This window comes from Myotis lucifugus, unplaced genomic scaffold, assembly GCF_000147115.1.
Source record: "Myotis lucifugus unplaced genomic scaffold, Myoluc2.0 scaffold_41, whole genome shotgun sequence".
Classification (NCBI taxonomy): domain Eukaryota; kingdom Metazoa; phylum Chordata; class Mammalia; order Chiroptera; family Vespertilionidae; genus Myotis; species Myotis lucifugus.
The window spans coordinates 4,917,825-4,945,619 of NW_005871089.1; the positions used below are offsets into that span (position 1 = coordinate 4,917,825).

At 51.2% G+C, this 27,795-nt stretch overlaps 1 protein-coding gene across 1 annotated transcript in view; it reads left to right on the forward strand.

Moving 5' to 3' along the window:
* LOXL1 (lysyl oxidase like 1) overlaps positions 1-21,026 on the forward strand; it is a 53,043-nt gene extending 32,017 nt beyond the window's left edge. The window contains exons 2-8 of the mRNA XM_014455087.1: positions 3-54; positions 12,702-12,810; positions 15,706-15,843; positions 16,329-16,485; positions 17,029-17,124; positions 18,745-18,860; positions 20,687-21,026. Coding sequence (XP_014310573.1) covers positions 3-54; positions 12,702-12,810; positions 15,706-15,843; positions 16,329-16,485; positions 17,029-17,124; positions 18,745-18,860; positions 20,687-20,693 — 675 coding nt within the window. The 3' untranslated portion in view covers positions 20,694-21,026. The remainder of the gene's footprint in view (positions 1-2; positions 55-12,701; positions 12,811-15,705; positions 15,844-16,328; positions 16,486-17,028; positions 17,125-18,744; positions 18,861-20,686) is intronic.
* The last annotated feature ends 6,769 nt before the right edge of the window (positions 21,027-27,795 follow it).

Sequence of the window (27,795 nt, forward strand, 5' to 3'; positions counted from 1 at the left end):
AGCAGGGCCGCCTCAGCGTGGGCAGCGTGTACCGGCCCACCCAGAACGGCCGCGGTGAGTACGGTCCCCAGTCCCAGGCCCTGCTCTCTGTCCTCCTGGTCCCGGAGGAACGGCTCAGTGCGCCCAGACCCTCGCCGGCCTTTTTACCAAAGGCCCTCCCTGCGCTAAGCAAGGACCCCCCAGGCCCCAATCAACAGCCCCAGTGCATCCCACCTCCCGGCTTCCGCGCATCCGTGTATCATCAGTGCCAGCATTTGGCCGGGCAGGCCTGGGCTCTGACCTTGGCTTGAGGGGCGCGGGGTGGAGGAACTGGTCAGGCGTTGTGAGGAGGCACCTCCCAGACCTGGCTTGAGTCATTTGGGGACAAAGGGAAGGAGCCCTTCTCCCTGCCTCTTCCTCACTCCAATCAGCTGCCCCTATGTCAGCCCCACAGGGTGAAGCAGGGAACAAGAGTGTCCGAAAGGCCCTTAGGGATGCCTCTGGAGGTGAGGCTATGTGAGCTTGGCCCCAATGAACTCCAGGTTAGAGGGGAAGCTCTTGCCCCAGGCAGGAATCCAGACGAGATGAGAGAGGTGCAAAATTGAATAGGCCGCCAAAAACTCAGTAATTGAGATAAGTAATATTTAATGTATTTTTTAGATCAAAATAATGCAAAAAATTCTGTGATGAGGTTTTAAATAGAATCAGTAATGGTGCCATGCCAAGCCAAATTGGAGCCCAAGGCAAACTGAAAAATCAGCAATCCTGATGGTGTCTTTATTTGAAATTTTGATATTTTGTTCATCACAGTTTCTTGCATTGATTTTGACTTTTTAGAATATTGTATCAAATATTGCTTATCTTGGTTACCAAGTATTTTGGCGCCCTCTTAAAGTTTGTACCCCACGCCAGTGCCTCATTCATTCAACTAGCTCATTCTAGTCCTGGCCCTGAGAAAGTCTTAGGGCGCGCTACTGTGAATGGGCCTCCCTTTGGCTTTTTTGGGGATGGAGGGGTGACGTTATGACCTGGAAGGCCCAAGCCATCTGCACACAAAGATGAAGTGCAGGAGGCAGCCTTCCTTCTTCAGATGGGCAACTCCTCACGTGCTATTAGCAAGTGGGCTACTGTGCCAAGGGCCCGCTAGTGGTCTGGCCAGAGCTGGCCAGCTATTGGCCCACCCTCTGTCTTAGAATTCCACTTCCTCCTGTTTCTGCAAGTTCAAAATCCACCTTGGTCAAGGTTTTCTATTCAGTCTCCAGTGCATGTATGCTCCTGCCATAGCTCTTTCAAGGTGCAATCAGTGCCCTGATTCTCTCTCTGCTCCACAGAAAATCAGCCCACCAGGTGAGGGCTGAGGCCTTCAGGCCCAGGGGCTCAGGTGCTGCACCCTCAGCCTTTTCTCTGCTGCCTCTGTCAGCACAGGGACTGCTGCCTTGTCTTCAGCCATACTGACCTTGGGTGAGAGGCTGCTGCTGAGGCAGGGGTTCAGGTAAGGGCAGTGCTTCTTTCTCCCTAGGGGCTGCTGGAACTCAAGGCTATAGTTCTTGAGAGGAGTGTCCCCACGGGTAGCACCACTCCCTCACATCCAAGGCATAGCACTCGAGTTGGGTGCTGATTCCCAGTTTGAGAATCTGCAGGAGCTGAAAAAGGACCGAGATGGAGGGCCCTCTGTGATGTGATGAAGGGTGTATCTTCATGGTCCTCATTGGGACTTGCAGCACCTGTGCATCAGCTGCTCCTATAGCTCCTTGGAGGAGAGGATATTTTGCCTAGAAGGTGCTAAGTTTTTGTGGTGGCTTTTCTTAGAATGGAAGACCACAGCGTGGGACTCAGCCAAAGGCACCCCACCTCTGGGCAGAGGAGAAAACTAAAGCCTCAAGTTCCACAGCACAGCTGGCAGAGTCAGGCCTGGGGATGCTCCAAGCCAGTGGGTATTCTAGGCCCCCTTTTTGGCCTGTCAGTTTTTAAGGTTCAGAAGGGGACTTGCCAGGGCAAGGCCATGTCTGGAGTGGAGGTACTTGCTGCTTGGCAGGGCCTTTGGCCATTGCCCCTGAGCTCCACAGTTCATTTGGATTAAGAAATTTCTCCCCTGAAGGTAGTATGCTAGAGGCCAGGTAGAGTGTGCTGATGTGCACCAAATTTAGGCCCTGCACTGGGAAGCACAGAAAAGAGGGCATCTCAGTACTGTGATTGGGCAAGCATTGGGGGATGGACTATGGGAGGTCAGAGGAGGAGTCTCCAAAATCAGGGCCTGGGGACTCAGGCAGGACTTCCCAGGAGGAGGTGCCCAAGCATTGTTGCAAAGGATGGCCATCAGCACCCTCCCCTGGTCATGAAGGGGATGGTGTGTGGGGTGGGATTGTGTGGAGTGCAGGCTAGTTTGAGGCTCAGAGAGGGAACACTACTTTCTCTCCTCTTATTGGTTCCCCCTCCTTATTCTGCTAGGCCAGGACCATGGAAAATCCCGGTTCAGGGAAGGCCAAGTCTTGTTCTTTAACTCAGACCTCCAGGCTTGGTGTGGGAGTCCAGGGCAGATTCTCCAAAGCTGACCTCATTCCTCCTGGCCACACAGCCAGGGGGCTGAGGCCCAGTGCTGGCAGCCTGAGTGTGTGGGTGTGGATGTATCCTCACAACACCAAACACATGTGCGCACCACCCTCGTCCCTCTATCTGGGTGGTTTCCAAGTGCCTGTCCAGACCCAGTTTCTTCCTGGGGTGCCTCGACCCTCTCCCTCTCACCCTGGGCAGGGGTATCCAAGAATATCTGACTCTAAAATGTGTAACTGGAGAGAAGACTAGGAAACAGAGGCTCAGAGAGGGTAACTTACTTTTCCTGGCTGTCCACAAATCCATGAGAGGCCTGGAGGGTGGCCACCTGCTTCCTAGGCCCGGCTGCATCCCCTTTGCTGTGTCTCTCCCTCTCCCACAGCCAGGCCCCCTCTCTCTCTGGGCCTCCTTGCCCCCCCTCCTGCCTCCTCACAGCCTCGTCTTCTCTGAGCTGGTGGTCTTAGTGCTGACCCCAGAGTACCACAGCTCTTCTCCTAGGGCCTCCCCCTCACACCCCTGGCCTGATTCATCAGCTCTGGCAACCCTATCAAAGTAACATGGAGCAGGCAGCCTGGGCCATCCTCCCAGGACATCTCTCACGGCTTCACCAGCCTAGCCTGGCAGAGGTTCTCCAGCCCTGCCTTCACACAGCCAATCAGAGGTTAAGAGAGAGCTATGGTTGCCTCCTCCCTGATCCCCTGATCGCCTGATCCCTGCCTCTCCCTCACCAGTCCATCCTGCACGTGGGGCAGATAAACCCTTGCATTGCTGACCATGTTACGCTCCTGCTCAAGAAGGTCCTATGGCTCCCCAAGCCTTCAGGACAGAATTTGATGCCTTGGCCTGTGGCTCCAGGACCTTAAGGTACCTCCTTCCTCTAACCTCCTCCTCCTCCCCTTCTCAAGCCTCTGCAGCCCCCATGGGAACTCTGCTGCAGCTAGGCCTAGAGGTTTCCTCCACCTGCACACCCAGGTATTTCTGGGGTACTCACTCCCCTCACTCAAGAGACCATACATGGTCCCTTAGTCCCTGACAGCAGCCCTGGCTCCCTGCTCACATCCCTACTGCCTTCCCCTCCAAGTCACCTACCCACCTTCTTAGGACTTGGAATAGATGCAGAGAAGGACAGAAACAGTCTCCCGCAGTAAGCATCCAGAGTTAGAGTCCCAAGGCAGAGACGATGGTAACAACTTGGCCATTTGCTGAAGAACACCTCCTGAACTTAGTGGTTTAAATGTTTACTTTCATTCATCCTTGCAGCCTCCCAGAGAGGTGAAGATTATGGTCCTCTGGTACAGCTGAGAAAACTGAGACTTAGGGAAGTCTCACTGCTAGATGCAACTGAGCCAGAGTTCAAACTGAGCCTGTCTTCTCTGCATTGCACAGAGATGACCCAGGAGGACCCACACTCCACCTGCAAACTGGGCAGGCAGTGCAAAAGCCTGGGTCTCCTCCACCAACTTCCCCTCTCTGGGCCTATTCCCCTAGTTGCAGCAGGTGGGGGGGGGGGGATATTGACACTAGCATCTATTGGGCATCTATATATATAAAAGGCTAATATGCAACGTATCCCTATGGGAGTTCGACCGGAAGAGTGGGAGTTCTATTGCTCGCTATGATGTGCGCTGACCACCAGGGCGTGGTGTGGAATGAAGGAAGGCCCCAGCCAGCATCTGGAAGGCCCTGATCTGCCCTGATCTCCCCTGATCACTGGCCAGGCCTAGGGACCCTACCCATGCACGAATTTCATGCACCAGGCCTCTAGTTTTACATATCACCCCTCTTAACTCCTGCAGCAATAATGAGCCAGATACTGTCATTCATCCCATTTCATAGATAAGGTGACAGGCTCATTTGCTAATTGTCACACAGCCTCTTAGTAGTGAAACCAGTATTTGAGTCTGTATGACTTCTCCATCCTGAGTTCTTAATATCGCATATTATTACTTTTTAAAATTTTGTGTATTCTTACTTACCTTGCACACTTCATTTATTTGGTCAATCAACAGATATTTGATTGTCAACTCTGTTCCAGGCGGTGGTGGTGACAGGACGATCTGGAACAATGAGTGCACAAGGCTTTGGAAGTGAAGAGTCCCTCAGCAGTGTGATGTTAATCCTTGTCATCCTCACTCCAGACTTAGACCTTTATTTAACAAACACTCATCTAGTGCTTCCGTAGTGCCTAACCCTGTCCTGGGTGCTTTATAATTAAAGTAACTTAATCCTCGTAACAACCCACGGTGTTGTTATTCCCCATTTTGCCAATGAGGAAACTCAGGCCCTTAGAGGTTGACTTGCCCACGGTCATATAACTGGTGACTAGTGGAGCCAGAATCCCAGCTGAGCACCCCTTCCTCCTTCCCTGAAGTTGTCTCAGTGCTTCTTCAGAAAGAAATGGAGTTTTCAGGCCAAGGAAGCTGTCATAAAGGGTCAGGTGGGTTGTGGAGACAGGAACCTGGGTCTTCCTCCTAATTCCCTGTTTGACAGTCAAATGCCGCTAGTGTGGGAACAAACAAGTGGTGTCCTGGCAGCCTCATCTCAGGCAGATTTCCTGCCTCCTCTCTACTTATCCATTTGCAGGGTCATAGCCTCTCTCCCCTGCAAGAAGAGATAACTCCTATTTTAAATAATAATAGCAGCTGATATTTATTGAACATTTACCAGGTACCAGACACTATGCCAAGTAGTTATTTTTATTTTCTCATTTAACTCCCCCAGCAACCTTGTGAAATAGATAGCATTATCACCCCCATTTTACAGACCAGAAAACTGAGGCTTAGAAAAGTTCAGTAACTTATCCAAGGTCTCAGAGCTCATCAGTGGCCAAGCGTGGGCCCAAGCTGACTCTCTACCCCACTGAACTGCCCCTCAGGGAAGGCTATGTCTTCGTGTTCATTGTTTCTCTCATGTCTGGACCCCTGAGAAACCAACATTTGGAGTTTTGCCTTGAATCCACAAGTGTCACAGAGCCTTTTTGGGGTGGTGGCCAAGCAGGGTGGAGAGTCATTAGGACCTACAGGCACCAGGCTAATGCCACACTTGACCTGGGAGTTCTGGCCTTGTCCCCCTCCTCCCTCTTTCTAACTCTAGAGGCCCCTATTTCAGTGTCCTCTCAGCTCTGAAGGGGCACCCCTCCCCAATAGTCCCAACCTGAGTTCACCCTACTCCTGTCCAAGCCAAGAACACATGGAAAACTCTTCAGGGCAGTGGCTGAAATGGCAGGAGAGGAAGAGGGGGGAGAGCTGGAGACGGGAGGTCGGCCCAGGCAGCCCACAGCTGCTTCCAATTCCCATGCAGGCATTCCTGCTGGGCAGCTGCCGGCAGGGCTCCGGAAGAAGGCTGAAAGGAGAGGTTGGGTCTTGTCCTCTACTCTGCCCTGACCTAATGGCCTCCTTGCCACAGGCAGCTGGACCCAGAGGGCCTTTTTTTCTTTTCTGGATTAGGATTACAGGGCTAGAATTGGGCCATGGTTCCTCTCCCCCTTGCTGATGGCACCAGAAATCAGGAATTTCAGTATCATCTGGAAATGGATGATACTGGTATCAGAACACCAGAGCAGAAGGAATTTAGGTGGGGGAGGTGCAGCTTGAGAGGCCTGTGCCATCAAAGCCTCAGGAGATAATCCACCCGTCTTCCTGCTTGTGAGCCAATTGATACCATGTCCTTTTTCAAAAGAAAGGACTTTGGAGTCAATCCCAGCCTTTGGTTGATAATAAAGTCTGTGCTCACACGGGCAGATGCCACCAGACCCTTTGTAGGGTGTAGGTATTTGTGCACATGCCCACTAAGGATGTACAGGTGCCAGGCCGTGAGCTGAGTGCAGGGAACTCAGGGGTGTCCCACACTCATCCCTGTCCTTACCAAGGTCATAGCCTGGCAGCAAGAAACCAGGCACACAGGATGCAGTGGCCCAAGCCCACCTCCACCTTGCCTGTTTCTCAATTTCCCAGACCCACTGTGCACTGAGACCTGAGCCCACAGCTGGGCTGCAGGCAAAGCAGAGCCCTCCCACCCCCAGGTGCTCTCATCTGGATGATCATTTCATGAGGACATTCAGCTATTTAGCAACATTATTTGTGCCTTATTATGTTCTGGGCAGTGGTCTAGGGCTGGGTATTCATTAAAGAAAAGAAAGAGACAAAATTTTTGCCCATGTGAATCTTATATTTTCATGCATAAACATAATAAATAGCTAAATAACAGAAGGTGGTAAATACTATGGAAAAAATATAGATATGTAAGGGAGGTCTGGAGTGTGGGCAGGGGGAGGCAGGTTGCAACGGTGGTCAGAGTAGGCCTCATAAAGGTGCCATTTGAGCAGAGACATGGAGGGGAATGAGTGAGCTATGCAGCTGTCTGTGGGAAGAGCATTCCAGATAGAGGAAACAGCCAGTACTAAGACCATGAGGCAGGAGTTCCCTGGGTTTTTTAAGTGTGTGCCAGTGTGGTTAGAACAGAGTGGAATGGGAATGGGAGCATAATAGGAGACAGGCCAGAGAGGTAACAGGCTCAGACCATGGAAGACCCTTCATGCATCGGGAAGCTATTGCAGGGTTTGAGCTGAGCAGTGACATTGAAACAGAGGCCCTGACTGCTATGCTGGGAATGGACAATGGGAAGGTAGGCCAGAGACTGAGAGGTGGCTAGTACAGAAATCCAGGCAGAGATGATGGCAGCTGGGCAGGGTGGCAGCAATGGAGGTGGTAGGGAGTCAGATTTGGGATGTATTTTGGAGATAGAGCTGATGGGATTTCCTGATGGAATTTCCTGATGGACTAGATGTAGGGTGTGAGAGAAAGAGAGGAGTCAGACAAAACATGAAAGTATTGGCCTGTGCGGCTGAAAGAATGAAGTTGTTAGAAGCTGAGATGGAAAGATTGTGCCGAGCGTTTGTAAGAAAGGTGAAAAGTTCAGGTCACTGTGAAGGATCCAGGGGCAGAGAGGGAACTCAGGGGACTGAAGCATCCAGGAAGACTTCTGGAGGTGAGGTCAGAAGCACTGAGCAGGACCCACAAAGATTGGAGGGCAGTGAGGTGTGTGAGAAGGAGGCTGAAGGCTTGGGGTAGGTAACTGACCTCCCTAAGGTTAGCCTCCTCCCAGCTCAGCCCCTATCTGCTTCCTGGGCAGTTTGCTCAATTGAACAAACACTGACAGATCCCCTTCTCTGAGTTGGGCCTGCCGCACAGAGTGAGGTTGTCACTGCTACTGGACTGTGTCTCCCAGTTGGGTAGGGGCAGCAGATGTGTGCTGGGAGCGGGGTTAGGGTAGTGGCAAAGGGATGGTCAAGACTGACAAGGTAGGCTTTGGCCTAAAGACTGTGAGGTCAGAGCTGGTGTGTGTGTGTGTGTGTGTGTGTGTGTGTGTGCAGTAGAGAATTCCATGAATTCCCATGACAAAGGGCACTACGTGTCAGAGGCCAGGGCAGAAAAGGTCAGTTATGCTAAAGTAGATGTCTACTGGTCCTTAGAGTTAAGAGAGGATCTAGAAGGTCAGGTGAAGTAAGGCCAGACCACCCTGAGAAGTTTGGGCTTGATTCTGTAGGCAATGGGGAAGCACTGAAAATCCTGGGCCTGACTTTATGGCATCACAGCTTCCTTTGCCTGAGCTGCAATTGCCCCTTCATGGTGGGGCACAGTGGACCATGCAACCACCTTGCCTAGTGTGGCACTGCCAGGCTTGTGCTGACAATTTAATGTTCTCATTATTGATGGTAATTTCATAGGACACAGAGCTGCCAGCTCCCACCCCAGAGGCCCTCTCGGCTCATCTTTATTCAAGGCTGTGCTCTGTGAGCATTCTGCTCTCCTACCTCGGGGCTCCTGTGGAGTCTGGCTGCATGAGCCAGAACATCCGCTGCACACATATTTCACAGCCCACTGCCCCGTTCCTGCTGGACATTGTTTATCCTCCAGCCGGGGCTCAGGGGATTATCCTCCAGCCGGGGCTCAGGCTATTTGGCATTTCCATCTCTTTCATCTGCTTCTTGTGAGGACAGATTTCCAAGGAGACAAGGTTTATGTAACCCAGAGAAAGGGGAAGTCAGCAGGGAAATAGGTGAGGTGTGGGGAAGCAGCAGGAATGTAACCACAGGCCCTCTGTTCTGGGCAGCCTCCATGAACCACTGAGCAAGAGAGAACAGATCTTTCCTGAGCAAGGATTTAGGTCAGACGGAGAATCTCCTGGCTGTTAATGTGTCGTCCGTAGAGGTCGTGAGAGGTCTTAGACTCTTGCCCAAGGCTGGAGAGTAGACTGAATAGATCCTGAAAAGTATTTTAATCTCCAAGTGTTTATGGAGCTATCAAATTATGCCCAAGGACCGCATAGTCCAATCTCCCCATTGTCCATACGAGGGAACTGAGCCTATGAAAAGGGAAGGGACCTGGACAATGAGGGATTGGGGCAGGCTAGTCCTGAGCACATTATGAAGGGGCGGTGGATGCCCACAGAGGAGGCTCTAGGGACAGAGCCAGAATGCAAAAGCTGGCCCTTGTCCTTGGCTTTGTGTCTTCACTGCCCTGTAGGGTCTCATGGGCCCTCCTAGGCTGAAGGGCTTCCCAGACCAGCAGCTGCCTCTGGAATGGCCTTGGGACCCAATTCAATTACATCCAGCCCCTCCCTAGCCAAGCAGCCTGGCTTTGACCATCCCAGGGGCCTTTGCTGCCCTTTGACTCAATGTTCCCCACCCTGGGCTAGGCTCTAAGCAGCCTGAATTCCTAAGTGCATGACCCCATGGTCAGCATGGAAGAGTGCCCACAGGGGCCCAGCCCAGGTTTCCAGGCCATGAGTAGAATAGAAGACAATTAGATCTGAAGAAACAGAGGCAGTCAGGCCTGGAGCAGGCCCAAGCCTGCCCAGGATCACACAGAACATCTGTGACAGAGGAGGGTAGAAGCCAGGCTCTTGTCTACCTCCTGGGAGCAGAGGGCCGGATGCTGATGATATCCAGGGTCTCCCTGGGTAGCTTGAGCAAGACCATTCTTTGGGTGGTTAGCCCCATCCTGTGGATCTATTCCATGATACCATCTAGATCGGCCATGGGGCGGGGGATGCATACTGCAGAGTCCTATTTGACAATGATAAGAAGTGAACTAGATAGATCTTAGAAGTTTGCATTGGCTGAAAACTCAAGAATCAGAATGAGATGATAAGACAATATCAATTATATGCTTTAAGAATACATAAACACTGCAGATTTTCTAAAGACACAAATGTTCAAGGACATATCTAAGGGTCAGGGGTGAGAATGAAGGTTAAAATTTTTTAGTACAATTATCACTGGGCCTTGCATAGACCAGTGATAATGGTTAGTTTGCTCTGAAATGAGAATTATGATTAATTCCATTTTCTGCACTTATAAAAACAGGAGTCTCCACAAAAAGTTCTCATTGGAACCCACTTAATAGAGTCTCCAGTGCCACATCCAAGGGCTGGATTACTCCATACGTTCTGAATAAGAGATCCCAACCCCTCCTCAAATTCATAGCTTGACTGTGGTGATATTTACATTTGTCAAACTTGTCAGACTGTACAAGTTTTGACAAATGTAAAATTTGTACATTTGAATGTGTGTAGGTTAAATTTCAAACGTGTTCATTTTTATTTAAAAAAAAAAAAGAAGAAGAATGACAAGAGGAGTTCTGGGAGGGATTCAGGACCCAGGATCTCCTGAAGCTGCCCTGAACCCCTGTGTGACTGTGATAAATTCATTGCCTCTTCTGAGCCTCAGTTCCCTCCAGCACCTCTGTGTGCCCTGGTTTCTTATAGGGGACAGGGTGAGGAGCATGCCTGTGGATTATGGAACAGTAAAGTATAGTGGGCTCTCTGCATCTGGAGATGGAGAACTGGAAAATAAGAGGGCTGACTAAGGGACTTGAGCATCTGCAGATTTTGGTATCCTTGGGGGTGGTCCTGGAACCAATCCTCCTTGGATACTGAGGGATGACTTTATTACTCTGCTAATCATTAAAGAAGCTTACCTGACAGAGGCCCTTGGGATGGGCAGTCCATCAACCCCTGCAACATGGGGATAGGAATGTGGGGTGGGAGGTGGGTCTTCCCTGCCAATGGAAGCAGGAGGCACCCGCCTGAACCTGAGATTTCTCAACAATAAAAGGAAGATCATCTATGGCCAAGGTCAGGGCTCAGATTGTTACCAGCAGCTCAGAGGTGTCTGCCCACAAGTAGTACTCAACTGCCCCCCGCCCACAACCACACACACACACACACTCACCCCAGCCATGGCTCTGGAGGTTTTTTTAAAAACCTGACCACACTCAGCTACAATAAAAAGGATTGATGATGTCAAAGCAACTCCTTTTAAGGTGTGGTTTTTGTTTTGTTTGTTTTTTAAGTACCACACTTTAGTCTACAATCTGGAGACAAACAGCAATGAGTCTGAGATTCTGAGTTGTTGATAGGTATCAGACCTCAGTGTGTGGTTAGGATTAGGGCTCAATAAAGGACAAGGGTCAGACAAGAGTCAGAGGTCTGTAATGGCACTAACCCTCATTGGCCCTAAATACCCCTGGCCTCTTACTCAACAGGCTCTTCTAACTTCCCTGGACTGCACAGCTGGCTCATGGACTGGCCTAGAGAGGAAGGACCAGGCCAGAAAAGCTTTGTGGAGCCATCTGTGCAGTGTTTATTGAAACCGAGCCTGCGATGGGGGAGGCAGCTTCTGGGGCCAAATGCTGGATCTCATGAGGCTTCAAGCCCGGCTGACCACCCCCACATGTTGCTGAAGGGTAGGGGGTGATTCTTGTTTTCCTCACTGCCCCAGAGGCTTTTAGGAACCAGTGTGTGAGAACCAGCTGGACACCAAGGTATCCCCTTGCTTTGAAGGCCTGAGGAGCCCTTGGAAAATGACTGCGGGCATTCCTGGGGGCTTGAGTAATGGGACCTAGGCTGGCCAAGATGGCTCCATCAGCCAGGAGCCACCTCATCCTCACCCACCCCAGTGCTCAGAGCTTTCTCTTCATTCCAAGTAGGTGAGGTCACACTGGCTGCCTGGACCCGGTCCCCACATGAGGCTAGGGCCCCAGGTTGAACAGGGGTATAGTCTGGGAGCCCAGGGGACATGTGGGGGATGGTTTGTAGGCAGACACCTCTGTGAAAGGCTTAGAAGCCAGAGTGCCCTCTTCTGCCTCATTTTCTGGACCTAAAGGCTGACAAGAGAGTTTTGGCAGCCAGAAGAGGGAGCTGGAAGCCTGTACACAGGACAGAGTCCCCCTGCCTTGCTTGTCCCCCAAGAGCAGAGGGCTTGAAAGAAGCTAGGAGGAGCTTACAGTCTTGTTTCATCTTTATCTGCCTCAGTGGGAATAACTTATTCTTAGGGAGGGTTAAGGAGGAAGGAAGGTCGGATGGACCGATCCTGACATATCGTGAAAGCAAGTGATCACGGGCTGGAGAAGACTCCATACTTCCCCTGAGCCCTCCAGGGGAGGAAGCCAGGTGCCCTCAGGTTGGAGGCCAGAGGCTGCAGACAGGGGAGGGAGGGTGTGGTCCTGTCTGGGGGAAGATGACTGGAAGAAAGGAATAGGGCTGGGTGCCCAGGCTGAGAACCCTGCCTAGTCAGCAGCCTGCTCTGCAGATATGTTTTCCTTCTAGCCCATCCCTTCCTGCCCACCCCTACTTCTGCCAGTCAACATTCACCTGGCTCTTCTCATCAGCCTGCTGGGACTCACTTGGGGCCAAAAGCCCAGAGCTATCTTGGTGGTTTATGAAAAAAGCTAGGCAAAAGGAGCAGAGGGTATCTGGAGACTGATCCAGAGGCCTGGGGAATAAGGACATGGAGGAAGGTGTCTCTGTCAGGAAATTACTTGGTTCATGCAGTCTTGCCTCTAAGTCTTGTCCATGCTGTTCCCCCTTACCAAGAATACCCTTCCCTCTTCTCTGGCTCTCCACATTCTGCCCTGTCTCCTAGCTCTTACTCATGTCCCAGCTCTGCTAGCAGGTCTCAGCACTCCCACACCTGAACTTAGGGAGAAGGGCTCACGTCCCACACCTAGCTCAGGCTGGGAGGCTTCCTGAATGACAGGCTGTGTAGAGGAAGAAGAATGGCAAAGGGTATTTGGGGCTGAGGAGGTCTCTGGGCATTAACCATGGCCAGCCTGACTCTCAATGTCATTGCTCTTCCTCCCTCCTCCCTTTCTCCCACTGCTCATTCCCAGGTCTCCCTGACTTGGTCCCAGACCCCAACTATGTGCAAGCGTCCACCTATGTCCAGAGAGCCCACCTATACTCCCTGCGCTGTGCAGCAGAGGAGAAGTGCTTGGCCAGGTAAGGAGCTGAGGATGAAGCTTGGAGCATTGGGACAGTCCCTAGGAGTCACCCAGAACCCACTTGCATGCCAGGCTGCCAATGTCCGAGTGTCCGACTGGCCAAGTGTCTGAGCCTCTCAGGACCTGGCCCTCGTCATCTATGAGCTTTGCCTGCTGCAAGGGAGTCAGGAGGGGAAGGGAACAAACTTTTATCCAGCAATTGTCACTATACAAAGAAGCTTCCTTTTACTGTGGCTTTTAATCTTCACATCAGCCCTGAAGGTGTGTGTTGAGCAGGGCAGGAAACTGAGGTGCAATGACAAGAACTAAAACTTTTCTTCTCCAAGCTGCCTTATGAGAAGGTTCCTTGTGGAGGGCCCAGGTCCCAGTGCTTCTACGAGGACCTGGGAAGTCCTCGGGGAGACCCAGGGTTACAGTAGGGACAGTGGGCATGAGGGACAAAGAGGCCTCAGTTATGTGTGGCACCAGAGAAGGGAGAGACCAGTTTACATGACCCCAAAGGTTAGCCCAGCCAACTCTCCATTATTCCTAGGCGATTCTGCTTCCTACAGAGCTAGCTTCTAACTTTATAAACAGTGAATATTTTGTTCAAATTTGTATGCCTTGGGGCCACCTCCCTGTGCTAAATGACTAGTTCAATATTACATTGACTTACTTCTTTTGTTGACATTTCTCTATTCTGGAAGCACCTAGTTTTCTTAATTACCTGCTTTGTTTAGACACTTGAACTCTTTATTTACTTTTATTTTATTTTATTTTAGTATCTGGAAAGCCCTTTGGAATCTAAACATTTTCTCATTTATGGAACTTCTAGTCCACTGCCACTCAGAGTAGCTGATCACAGCTATTATCTCTGTAACAATATAAGGAGATTACACCAGGATGCAGCTCAACTCACTGCTTCCTTCATCAAGAAAATCTGGTTTCAAAAAAGGAACTCTCAGCTTAACTAAACATTGTGATTAGTAATGTAGTTGATTTACATGCTGGTGCAAGTTCCTTATCTCATTACAGACTGGCAACAAAGAGTGTGTGAACTAGCAACAATCCTGGGACCACACCTTGAGTACCACTCAGTTGTCCATGGAAAGAGAACACAGTGATGATGCTCCTGCTATGGTTTCTTTAGCAGTGAGGAATTCAGCCTCCATGGCAACCCATTAAGGCTGATTTTTGAGTTTGAGTCAAAACCCAACAATCACTCCATCTTCATTGGAGCATCCTGTGTGTCCAGACCTGAGCTCCTGGATGGGCTGGGAAGGAGGCAACCGGGCACAGTCCTGGGGGGGATGTCCTGGTCCTGCCCATGAGACATGCCCCAAGGACAGAACCAGGCAACTGGGAGAGGGAGGAGAGCTAGCATGAGTAGTGTGCAAGCTGGAGCTAGCTGTGTGAGGTCAGCAAGGGCTGAGGCATCAGAGAAAGCTGGGTGCGGAGTACAGACCTAGAAAACCAGACAAAACTGAAGCCCTGGAGCACAGGGCACTCAGATATCATCGGAAGTGTGGGCTGCAGGCCGGTTGATGCCAGAGCACAGATGGCCAGCAGGACCCAAACAAGGGAAGGAACTTGTTCCAAGTCTCACCACAAGTTTGTAGCCAAGCTGGGCTTAGAACCTTGATGGTTTCCCATAGTGTGCTGAGTGAAACAGAAGGACACAGCAGGGGGAAGGAGGATATCTGTTCCAACCCAGACACAGATGGATTCCAAGCCTCCTCCAGACAAGGCCTTACTTATGTCCTGGCAGAGAGGAGCCTGCAGTGCCTGTTGTTCAGACATCCTCTCAGAGAGAGCTAATTCCCACAAATGGCCACCTTCTGCCTCTGGACTTAGGGCCCAGACCTTAATGAGTGCCAGAGAAGTGCTCCTGAGGACAGCCAGGACAGCCGTCTCAGTTGGGAATTGGGGGTCAGTAAGTGAATTGGGAGCAGGCAGACTGCACCAGAGCCATACCTCCTGAACAGAAAAGGGTAGGTCACTGAAGCCATACAATCAGGTAGAGGTGACCTGGTGACATGGACCTGGCTTGGGGAGTGTTAGAGCTCACAAGCAGTCAAGATTTCTTTAAGTGGAGCAATCAGAGCAGAATTCCTTAGGGAGGGGAATTGAGTTGGCCTAGGAGGCTGAATGAGTTCTTGATCAAGCAAACAGCATGGGCGAAAGTATAGATTAACAAAAGAATTAAGTCTGTTTGAGAAACAGTGTTTGAAGCTGGAACCAGTGTGTGTGGGGAATGGAAGACAGGACTAAGAGAGTGAATAGGCTTTGACATTGAAGAGCCTGAGCCTGATTCTTAGGACCACACCCAAGATGTGACACACTTTAGTCAACAATTAGGGCTCTGTCCAGAGAAGGGACAAAATCTTTCAGAATCTCCTGGATAGGCCCATTTTTATTGTTTTTTAAAAATATGTTTTTATTGATTTCAGAGAGAGGAAAGGAGAGGGAGAGAGACATAGAAACATCAATGATGAGAGAGAATCATTGATCCGCTGCTTCCTGGGGATCGAGCCTGCACCCCAGGCTGGTGTCCTGACTGGGAAACCAACCACTGACCTGGTGCATGGGATGAGGCTCAACCAACTGAGCCACACTGGCTGGGCAAGATCGGCCTATTTTTTAAAAAGACCTCTAAAGATTTCTATATGACCCCCCCCCCCCTACACACACACACACACACACACACACACACACACACACACACCACACACACACAGGCACCAGGCATCCTCAGAGGCTGTGTCAGACCCGAGGCTGCCAGTCTTATGGAGAGAGGGCTGAGCCTTCCCGCAGTGCAGGGTCAGATATCAGGATCTTCAGGGCAAGTTGGCTGGTTCTGGGTTTGGGTGCCCTGGTTCCCAGTCCTACTCCTGTCTTCCCACCTGTCCTGCAGCACAGCCTATGCCCCGGAGGCCACTGACTACGACGTGCGGGTGCTACTGCGCTTCCCCCAGCGGGTGAAGAACCAGGGCACAGCGGATTTCCTCCCGAACCGGCCGCGGCACACCTGGGAGTGGCACAGCTGCCACCAGTGAGTGGGGCTGTGGCCTCTCTCACCCCTCCTCTGGGCTGGAGGACTTGCCCCAGCTCCCTCATCCGTTAGTGCTGGGGGAGGGGAGGTGCTGGTAGGAGGGCCCGTGAGGTGTTGCCTGCCCAGGATCCAGCACTGGGGCAAGTTTCTCAAAGGAGCCTTAATGGAAGCTGGGCTGGAAGAGGGGACATGGACGAACCCGCCTTGAAGGGATGGAAATGGCTACAATGAAGGGCATCTGCCCAAGGGAGTGCAGGTAGCTGGCCCGAAGGAAGTGAGGAGTCCTGAAGGGGCGCTCTCCTAGGGTGACCTGCCTAGCTGGGGACAGGAGAGGTGCTGCCCTGTGGGACACAGGAGAGCAGGAGCCCAGACTGGTCAAGAAGCTGTGTCACAGCAGGGTCACTTGGGCCCATCTCAGGAGGGGGATGGGATGGGAAGCACCAGGGTGACTAGGCCTTCTCTGTTCTCCTGTCCTGTGCCTCCAGACATTACCACAGCATGGACGAGTTCAGCCACTATGACCTGTTGGATGCAGCCACAGGCATGAAGGTAGCCGAGGGCCACAAGGCCAGCTTCTGCCTGGAGGACAGCACCTGCGACTTCGGCAACCTCAAGCGCTACGCATGCACCTCACACACACAGGTTGTGCTAGGGTGCAGGGCATAGGGTGCAGGATGCAGCCGCACCCTGGGAGCTGGAGGAGCAGACAGTGATGCAGCCTGGGCCAAGCTGAAGGACCAGTGCCAAGGCCCCTGGCCACTCTGCTCAACAGAATGGGGGTCTTCTTACCAGTCCTTGGGCCACCACAGGGCCCCTTGGGGACTCGCCCCCTCCCCCAGACCTCTTCCTACATCATTCCCAGGGTGTCTACTCATGGAAAGAATGGAACATTCCAACAGAGTAGGATGGCATGATGTTCCAGTTGCCTACTTGTCTACCCAGCTCTATCTTTCTGTCTGTCTGCCCAAACACCACAAAGTGCCCATCTATCCTCCATCCATGCCCTTCTTCATTTGATCCCTGTAATCTGGTGCTTATATTTATTATCTCTCTGGTCCATCCGCCCTGTGGGTTTAAGGAGGAGCAGACCCACAAAGGAAGGAGGGCCCCTGGCTGCTGGAGTGGTCATGAGGGCCTCTGAGGAGTATATAGCACCTCACCCTCTACTCTTGTCCCTGTTCTCAGGGCCTGAGCCCAGGCTGCTATGACACTTACAACGCGGACATCGACTGCCAGTGGATTGACATAACTGATGTGCAACCCGGCAACTACATCCTCAAGGTGGGCCTCCCAGCCTGGAGCACCGCCTCCGGCAGCCTGACGCTCACATCAGTGTCGCCACCTCTGAGATCTGCTTAAGCTTTGGGGCATGTTCCCCTCTTCCCAGCAGCTGAGCAGAGGCAGCGTCTTGGGGCATCGGGCAGAGGCCTGCACTTCCCACCTGAAGGTCGCAGCCTGGGGCAGATACAGCCTCTTTCCATAAAGACACTGAGGACTCCGGGGCCAGGTGTGGTGGTGTAGGTGATGACTCTGTCTTCCCTAAGCGAAAGGGGACTTGGAGAGCCCTGTGGCCCACCCCCCTGTTTGTGGGCAGTGAAGGCCATCTGGGAGAGGACACCACCCTCGGAGAGAGACCTTCAGCTCCTCACAGTGACCCTGCAAAGCCAGAGGCTCCTGTGACCGAGTCCTTCCAGCCTAAACTCCACCTCCAATACTCGCTTGCTCCAGTGCCCCTTCCCTTGGTGGGGCAGGTAGAAAAGCACATTGAAGACACACTGCCCAGTATGGTATATCCCTGTGCAGGCTGTGCAGGACCGAGTCGTCATGGCCTCACCTGGGGAAGGCAAATCTCAGCCTCCCTTCACACAGGTGTGAAGTGAAGGTGGGAGTCATTGTGCCAGGTCCCCCGAACCCACTGTTCCACACCGAAGTTCAGAGAAGGAGGAGCAGTGAAGACCGGCTTGGGAGGTGGCTTTAACTTGCATGAAGATGGCTGCTGGGGGCCGCAGTCAGAACATAGCAGCCCACCCTAAGTGCCTCTTAGGAGGCTCCTTGGGCCTCTCTTCACCTCACCCAAGGGCCAGGGTTTTCAAGGGCATTCTGTCCTTCCTTCCTTCATCCACTCATCAAACATGTGCAAAGGCCCCTCTGAATTCTGGGAACTGGGGATTCAACCCACATAAGCAATGCACGGTTCCCACCCTTAAGGATGTATAAGGACTTAAAAGTAACATCTTTCCACTTGACTTAAATGTTCTGCTGTATTTGCTGGATGCAGCCTACCCCAGGGAACCTCCCCACCCCACAATAATCCAACATTTAAAAGGCTTCCTTGTGTCTGGACAGCGCTTCTTCAGAAAAAAAGTACAGGTTATGCTTGGGCCAACATCTCAGTGAGTGTTGGGCTCCAGGGCAGGGGATGCCACCTGGCATCCGACAAGCCTTCAACAGGTTATATAGATGGGGTTGTGGTGAAAGGCTGAGAGCCTCGGAGTCAGGAGACCAGGCATGGGATCCCTGCTTGGCCCCTCACTGCCTGCTGTGTTCCTGGTGGCAGTGACTCAACCTCTCTGACCCCGAATGCCCCATGATGCGCTGTGGGGCCCACCTGGCCTGAGCTGTGGCTCTGGGGAAGCTTCCCATCTTCTGAGAAGGGAGATCTGATGTGTCCTTTGACTATGACTGTCTCTTCTCTCCTCCCTCTGTCTCTCTGCATCTCCCCATGTCCCTCCATCAGTGTATTTCTGTCTCTATGTCTCCACTTCCCTGTCTTCCTCTCTTTGTTTCATGTGTGTGTGTGTGTGTGTGTGTGTGTGTGTGTCTGCCTCTCCACCACCTTCCCTAATGACCAAGTGAAGCACAGCCCCTGACCAGACTCCTTTTCTCTGTTCCCTCCTTCAGGTGCACGTGAACCCGAAGTACATTGTTTTGGAGTCTGACTTCACCAACAATGTGGTGAGATGCAACATCCACTATACAGGTCGCTATGTTTCTACGACAAACTGCAAAATTGTCCAGTAAGTGCTTCCCCACCCCCACCCTGCCCCAGCCCCCTTCATACCTGGGGAGCAGGCTGGCCACACAAAACACATAAGGTACCTGCACTTTGAGTCACCCTGATGGCCAAACACAGCTGCAGCTGGGCCCAGCCTACAGGCTGAACAGAAGGAGCCTGTCCGTGCCAGCCCCAAGCTGAGTGCCGTGGTGGGGCTCCGGCTGCAGTGTTGATCTGCGGTGTGGCTCTCTAAGATTTCTCAAGTGGGAACCAGCAGGAGGCAGCTTTGTTGGGTGGACATGCACAGGCTCTGTAATCCCACTTCTGTGACTTCCTGGCTCTGTGACGTTGAACAGTTCACCTCACCTCTCTGAGCTACTTTTTCAACTAGGATATAAAATAGGCATTTTTTATATCCCACATGGGCTTCTAAGGAATATTTAAAGGCCTTATGTCTGTGTGTTTGAGAACCTTTCACAGTAGCACTTAATGAATGGTAACTGTGATCATTAGTGTCCTTATCAAGTAGATCGAATTAAACAGTCCCAGATTAGAAGTGATTCTGGTTGGAATGAACCATCATCAATCTCTGGGCCCCACCGTCGAGTTGATAAGCTCTGGCTCCCCTGCTCCCCTGGGCCTGCGGCCCTTCCCTCTGAGCCCTTCACAGAAATGCTTGGAGAGGCTCCGGTCTTGTTAGAGTGTCTCTGTGACACTAACCTCTGCCAGGTGCTGGCCCAGCGCACAGGAAGCTGGAAGGAGCCTTCCCACCTGTGGGTTTCAGTCTTGTTTCTGAAGAGGAAAAAAGGCTTAAAAAAGTGTACTGAGGTAAAAAGAAAGTATTTCTCTGCCTAGAAAACGATCTGGGCCCAGCCGGCATGGCTCAGTGGTTGAGCATCAACCTAGGAACCAGGAGGTCAGGGTTCAATTCCCGTCAGGGCACATGCCCAGGTTGTGGGCTTGATCTCCTGTGGAGGGCGTAGAGGAAGCAGCTGATCAATGAAGTTTCTCTCTCATCAATGTTTCTATCTCTCTATCCCTCTTCCTTCCCCTCTCTCTAAAAAAGTCAATAAAAACATATTTTTAAAGGAAGGAAGGAGAGAGAAAGAACAAAAGGAAGGAAGGAAGGAAGGAAGGAAGGAAGGAAGGAAGGAAGGAAGGAAGGGCAATCTGGGATGCCCTGGCCAGTGTGCTAAATGGTTAGAGCACTGGCCATGCACCATAGAGTCTTGGGTTCCCAGTCAAGAGCACATACCTGGGTTGTGTACCTGGGTTGCAGGTTCATTCCTGGCCCTCTATCAGGGCCCTGCAGGAGGCAACCAATTGATGTGTCTCACATCAAAGTCTCTCCCTCCCTCCCTTTCTCCTTCCCACTCTTTCTGAAAAGCATAGAAAAAATATCCCCTGGTGAGGATTAACAACAAAGGAAAGAAAGAAAGGAAAGAAAGGAAAGAAAGAAAGAAAGAAAGAAAGAAAGAAAGAAAGAAAGAAAGAAAGAAAGAAAGAAAGGGAGGAAGGGAGGAAGGGAGGAAGGGAGGAAGGGAGGAAGGGAGGAAGGGAGGAAGGGAGGAAGGGAGGAAGGGAGGAAACTATCTGGGGCCAGGGCATGGGGAAGGGGTGGTGCTGAGACCCTGTCCTGGGTGGGAGTCCATGAAACTCTTCTTGGACCTGGGCTGAGGGGCCCCTCTCCCCAAGCCCAGATTACTGAGGGGAACAAAGCCTGTGCCTGCCCTCCCACATGGGATCTGGGCTGTGGAGGAAAGCCTTTGGCAGGGGAGGCAGTGGGGGCCTTGCCGACAGTGGAGTGAGAGGCCCTACCCAGAAACCTGCCTCTCTTTCTCTCCTTAGATCCTGATCTCCAAGAAGGTGGACAAACTGCCAACCTCCTGCTTCCCAAAGCAGGTCCTGCTCACCAGGCAGCCTCCCACCAGGACACACCTGGTCCAAGGGGTGCAACCCCATCCACCACAGGCAGGGGCAGCTGAACACAGGGGCATCCCTCTCTACCGGCCTCAGGGAGTGAACCTGGACCGAAACCACAGGGATACCGGGTGCTAGGCCCAATTTCATACTTAAGTTTTCACTACAACATTATTTTGTTGGTTGTTGGTTTTTATTTTTTATATTTTGACCATACCACAGAGCAAGATTGCCCAGACTTGGGCGGAATAAAACAAGGTTTTTCTACTCTGTGGCTCTGCATGTGCCTGCCGCTGGGCTGGCCAAAGAGAGCTAGGGTGGGCTCAGGGGACAACATGGGACTTGCTCTTTCTCCTAGCAGAATTCAGAAAGAGCAGCCACTACCCATCAGGACTACACTTTGATCAAGAGGGCATCAAGCCCACTGTGGAAACTTTGAGAGGTTCACCCCAAGGCCAAGTCCTCTGTGTAGGAAGAAGATCCCCCTGGGGGTGGGGTCTCTGCTCAGTCTCCCACTCCTTCCCCACCTGCCCCCTGCCTCATTCTACCAGCCACTTATTCACATGCTGAGCACCTACCGAAAGCTGGGGCTATGCTTAGGCTAAGCACACACTGGAGAATCAGACACAATTCCTGCTGTTAGAGTTCACAGGAATGCAGTCGAGAGCACGCCACACTTACTGAGACAACTCCTGGGGGGAAGGTGGAGTCTTCACATGGGAGGTGGTCTCCCCAGGAAGGGAAGGGACAGGGGTATACTGGGCAGAGGCTGATGGAGGCGGGAGGCAGAGGTGCAGGGAAGCCCTTGGCTGCTGCAGCCCTTCCTCTCCAGCCTTGTCTGTGGTCTTCCTGAGGTCCTGGACACTGGGTCATGGTGTGCCTCTCCTCTTCCTTCCCCTCCCACCAGCCCTCAGGACACCTCTGCACCCACCTGCCCCCTGCCAGCTCCCTATCTCCCCAGGGGAGGAACTAGTGAAAAAAGGCCAGAGACATCCAAGAAGCAGGGCTTGGTTCCAGGGCCCTCCTCCTGCTCACTGGCTCTGTGACTCTGGGCAAGTCATGCTACTCCTTGGGCCTTGGTTTCCTCAGCATCAAGTGGGAGCACTCCTGCCAGGGTCACACGCTGAAATGGAGAGCCAGTGCGCTGCAGCCACAGGACAGCACTGGGTGAGCTGCAGAGGCTCCAGATCACTGTGGACCACCACCTGTTTGCATTCAGTGCCCCCAAAGGAGAAAGTCACCCCCCTTTTGTCTCTCATGCAATTCATAACTCAGGGTCCCTGGCAGCAACTAGGTCTTCCAATGGGGTGGGGAGGGAGGGCTTCTTGCAGCCATGCTGTGCCACCAGAAGAGTCTTAGCCCCAGCTTCCTAAGTCCTCGGGCCACTCCCATCCCAGGCAGCAGGATGGAATGGAGCATGGCCACAGCCCCTTCCACCTTCCCTCACTAAGGCTTGCTAGGATCAGCTCTTCCCTGGCACAGGGGCGCTTCACCCTGCCACCCTACATCCAGGGCTGGGCCAAGAGGCCTAAAGAGAGTAGGCAAAAGCCTGTCATCCAAGGGTCATCGTCCTGCTGCACCCCTCACCCACGTATGCCTCAGAGATGCTATCTTGATTCCAGCCCCACCCCTCTCCTTTCTAGGTACCCCCCAAGAGGGAGCAAGGGAGGGCTCAGGCAAGGTCACCCTGTCCCAGACTATCAGAGGACCCTGAGGTGGAGTTAAAAGTCCCTAATTCCCAGGTCACAAAGGAAGCCCAGAATGGGAGCCTGTTTGAGGCCACAGGTCTCAGCCAATGCTCAAGGGAGGCTCCTGGGGACACACAGTGCTCCTGGGGGAAGGGGAAGCTGCCTGGTCGGACAGGCTGGAAGGCAGGAGGATAGGAGGGGAGGGGGAGTAGGACCAGCTTCCCTGGCTGAACCAAGAAAGGGTTATTTCTTGAAAGTGGATTTCTAAGAAAATTTGCTGATTGGTGGGGGCCTTGGCACCAACCAGGGTCCCTCTTGGTCCCTGGCAGTGCCTGTGTGCTCACTTGAGCTTGGCACTCAGCACCACACAGGGCTTTCCAGGAAAATAAGGATGGCATGGTGGGCAGGTCATCTCCACTCCTGACCCAGAACCTCCTCCCTCTGCATCCTGATGTGTGAGAATCCACCTGGGCTGCAAAGGGCCTCTCAGTCACCCGCCTTAAGCCCCTCCTCAGCTTGCTCAGCCCTGGAGCTGAGAGGCTCACCACCTCTCAGACACTGCTGTGAGAAACACCGGGAGGGGAAATGGACCTCCCATCAGCCTATCGCTGGTCAGGGCCACAGATTTATTGAGTTCTAATACTTGGAGTGAGGGTGGGCGAAGGACACAGAGGGGTTATGCAAGAGGCGGGGAACCTGGCTGTGGTCCTAACTCTGTCTTTAATCGGGCCTCAGTCTCCCCATCTGTGTCCTGAGAGGCTTGGTTCCTTACGCTCCAGGGCTGCTCTATCAGAGAAGGTGGGAAATGGGAGGGAAGGGAGAGGTAATAGGCAAAGCCCAGCCTGTGTGAAGGCGGGAGAGGTAGACTGCGGGGCTCAGAGCAGGAGAGCCAGCGGAGAGACTGCAGCCTGGGAGGGCCTGGGGCATCACTGCAGACAGAGGCCTAAAGTGGGGCATTAGATGCCAAACCAGACTGGACCTAGCAGGGGAAGGAGTGGCTGAGTGGGCAGGGGCAGGGCCTCTGATGAAAGCCAGTTTAGGGGACAGCTGGGACCCAGATCCCATTGCTGTCCTGCTCGAGATGATCTTCTCCCTCTCCCCCAGCCCCAGATGCTCATAGCTGCCCGCCACCCAGGGCAGCAGCATCCTCAGCGTAGAGCCCTCCCCGTTGCCCTCACTCCACAAAATCCCACCTTGTTTGAAAAGCCACTTAGGCCTATGTCAAGGAAGCATCTCAGAACCACAGTGTGAGTGGTAGCACTGGCCTGACATTCTTCCTGGCTTTTAGGTGAGGCGCTTCTTAATGCATCAGAATGACTTTTAAGAGAGCATGTTAATACACTGCTTGGCCAGGGATGGGAGGTTGTGAGGAGATTTGCAGATTTCATGAAAACAAAGTTTGACTCTCGATGGGAAGCCCAGGGCCCACCTACCCCTGCCCCATGTGCTGGAAGTCTCTGAGTCTCTCTGCCCAATCCCATGACATCCACACTAGCATACAGGCCATGCCTCATGCCTATGATGCCCAACCCCCAGCTAAGGGAGGGTCCTGCTTGCCCTGCTGATTACAGACTGACTGAGGTAACAATGCCTGCTTCTCTAACCTGGGATGAGGGGCTACTTCCCAGCTCCCTCCAGGCATCACTCCCCCTTTGTGGTCAAGACCAGAGACCAAGGTGCCCTTGGCTATCCACTCATAGCCTCTGAGGCCAGCTGGTCATGCGCAGGAGTGGGCTCCTCACTATGGCTGCCTCTGGGCACACACCACAGCCACAGCATATGTTGGAAATCGTTGCGCAGCTCTCTGCAAACCCCCTGGTGTCCCCCAGATTGAGTCATGCAGGAGGAGCCCATGGGCAGACCTGGCCAGGGTGAATGAGAGGTGCTGCCCCCAACCAGCAGCCTCACTGAAGCCTGTGTGGATACAGCTGTAGAGAGCATCCAGAACCTGGGACTCAACGGTACGCATGACACATGCTACCTGGAATTTGCAGAACTTCCTGAAAATGAGAAGGTATTGAAAAAGCTTTAATGCTGAAACACAAAACATGGAAAGCAGGGGAAGCAGTTGTGGATTTTGGCACTCATATGCCCTGACTATAGGAAATCATTTCTTCTTTTTTCCCCTTTAATTTTTCAAAATCAAATGCAATCTGCTTTGAGCCCCTGGCTACCAAATGGGAAATTCAATGTGCTGAGTCATTTTACTCTCACCCTAGAGGCCTTAAAAGGCCCAAAACATCAGAGAGGAGCCCTGTGGTCTTCAGTCCCCTCTATCTCACATAGGCTTGCTGACTGAACCTCCGAGGGGAGGCATCTCCAACTCCCGCATAGCTTGGGCACAGGACACCAGTCAGTCTTATTGTCCCTCAAGGTTCACCATGACCTCAGGGCGCTGCCAGGCGAGGACACTGTCCTTGCTATGGAGCAGAGCCTCAGCCCCATCACCCAGCTCTCCCAACCTCTTTCCTCTGCCTGCTTCTACCATGTCCTCCTTAGCTCCTCACTCTGCCTCTCTTTCTCTTTGGGGAAAACGTCCATCACCCCACAGTGTGCCTCAATTCACAGAAGCTCCTTTAGACCTGACCTTTGGGTGGGGAAACACAAGCACCTCTTGAGGGAGGGGGGGAAGACCCGGTAATGATGATGATGGCAGCTAACTTCTTCAATGTGCCAGGCTCTGTCCTAAATGCTCTACAAAAGTTCGCCCATTTCATCCTCATAATGAACCTGTGAAAGATACACTGTTGTTATTACCATTTTGCAGATGGAGAAGCAGAGGCATAGAGAGGTCATGTGATTTCCTTTCTTAAAGGCAGTCTGGGAACAGACAGAAAGCCATATGCTTGTGCTTTGAAGTGTAGCCAGAGCGTAGTTCAAACCTTTGTCTCTTTCTTTCACAGCTCTCTGGAAACAGCAGCTCAAACACAGGCTGCAGGAGGAAAAGCAGAATTCCTCCTAGAAGAAGTATGATTCATACTTAGATTGTTCTTTATGGGCAGAGGAAGGGAGGAGCAAATTAAAATTGACCAGGAATCTAGTCAATAAAATAAAAATACAGCCCTGGCCAGGGTTGGAGCATCATCCCATACACCAAAAGGTTGGGGGCTCCATTCTGATCAGGGCACATACTTGGGTTGCAGATTCAAGCCCTGGTCAGGGCATGTGTGGGAGGAGACTGATTGATGTTTCTCTCTCCCATCAATGTTTCTTATCTATCTATCTATCATCTATCTATCTATCTCTTCCTTTCTCTCTCCCTCTTCCTCCCTCTCTAAAATCAATAAACATATCCTCAGTTGTGAGAATTTAAAAAATGAGATGAGAAAGGAAATATTAACACAGCCATGGAGATAACTTTTGAAATTTTAGAAAATAATATATACAACTCCAATGCAAAAAGATGAAACTAAACCACCAACTCACACCATACACAAAAATAAACTCAAAATGGATAAAGGACTTAAACGAAAGACGGAAAACCATAAAAATACTAGAGGAATCCACAGGCAGTGAAATCACAAACATATGCCAAAGGAATTTCTTCACTGATACTGCTCCTAGGGCAATGGAAACTAAAGAGAAAATAAACAAATGGGACTACATCAAAATAAAAAGCTTTTGCACAGCAAAGGAAACCATCAACAAAACACCAAGAAAGCCCACTGCATGGGAGAACATATTTGCCAATGTTATCACTGATAAGGGTTTAATCTCCAACATTTACAGGGAACTCATACACCTTAACAAAAGGAAGATAAACAACCCAATCAAAAAATGGGCAACGGACCTAAATAGACACTTTTCGAAAGAGGACATACAGAAGGCCGAAAGACATATGAAAACATGCTCAAAGTCACTAATTATGCGAGAGATGCAAATCAAAACAACAATGCGGTATCATCTCACACCTGTCAGAATGGCTATCATCAACAAATCAACAAACAACAAGTGTTGGAGAGGATGTGGAGAAAAAGGAACCCTTCTGCACTGCTGGTGGGAATGCAGACTGGTGCAGCCACTGTGGAGAACAGTATGGAGTTTCCTCAAAAAACTAAAATGGAACTCCCATTTGACCCAGTGATCCCACTTCTAGGAATATATCCCAAGAAGCTAGAAACACCAGTCAGAAAGGATATATGCCCCTCTATGTTCATAGCAGTACAATTCACCATAGCTAAGATTTGGAAACAGCCTAAGTGCCCATCAGCAGATGAGTGGATTAAAAAACTGTGGTACATCTACACAATGGAATACTACGCTGAGGTAAAAAAGAAGGAATTCTTGCCATTTGCAACAGCATGGATGGAACTGAAGAGCATTATGCTAAGTGAGATAAGCCAGTCAAAGAAGGATAAATACCACATGATCTCACTCATTTGTGGAATATAGAGAACAACATAGACTGATGAACAGGGACAGATCCAGAGACAGAGAAGCAGTGATCAGACTGTCAGTCCCCAGAGGGAAAGTAGGGGAAGGTGGGGGTAAGGGGGGGAGATCAACCAAAGGACTTGTATGCATACATATAAGCCAAACCAATGGACACAGACAACAGGGGTATGAGAGCATGAGTGTGGGGGGGGGGGGAGTTGGGGGTTAATGGGGGGATGAGGACACATTTGTAATACCTTAACAAATAAAGAAATTAAAGATATATATATATATATATATATATATATATATATATATGAAGTAGAGTGTTTCAGCATTAAATAATAATATTCTAGGCACATATTTGTAAATTGCCAAAACTGACTCAATGAATGAAAGGCCAATAACCACAGAAGAAAGTTAAAAAATTGTTATCTCTAAAAAAGACACCAGGTGTAGAATTTGAGTGTGAGTTCCTTCCAACTGGAGGAACAGGTCACTTCTACATTGTTGTTTTTTTAATTCTTCCAGAGCATAAGGGGGAAATGATGAATTGATTTCATCCTTCTGAGTGAATTTGAAGCCAACATCATTCCAATACCCAATCTGACAAAGATAGCCATCCTACCCCAACCTCCTTCCTGATGATAACCATAGGCCAATTTTACTCTTGGCCATGGAAACAAAAACTCCAGATGAAAGGCTGGCAGTACTTTGGAGTGAGAGTGCAAAGCTTGCAAAAACACAAAAGACAACAGCTCAAATTTCAGCTGGGATACCCTGTTGAGTTGATAATTTGTCATTTATTTTTCTTTTTGAGAAGTTCTTAGTTTGTTTCTTTGTTTTTAAGTAGGTTACATTCTCTGCGTCTCCCTACTGGGCTTGGTAATATCTGACTAAATAATCAAGTCCTGATGGAATTCCCTCTTTTGCTGTATTAATGTGCATATGCTCAAAACTTTGGAACAGTGCCTG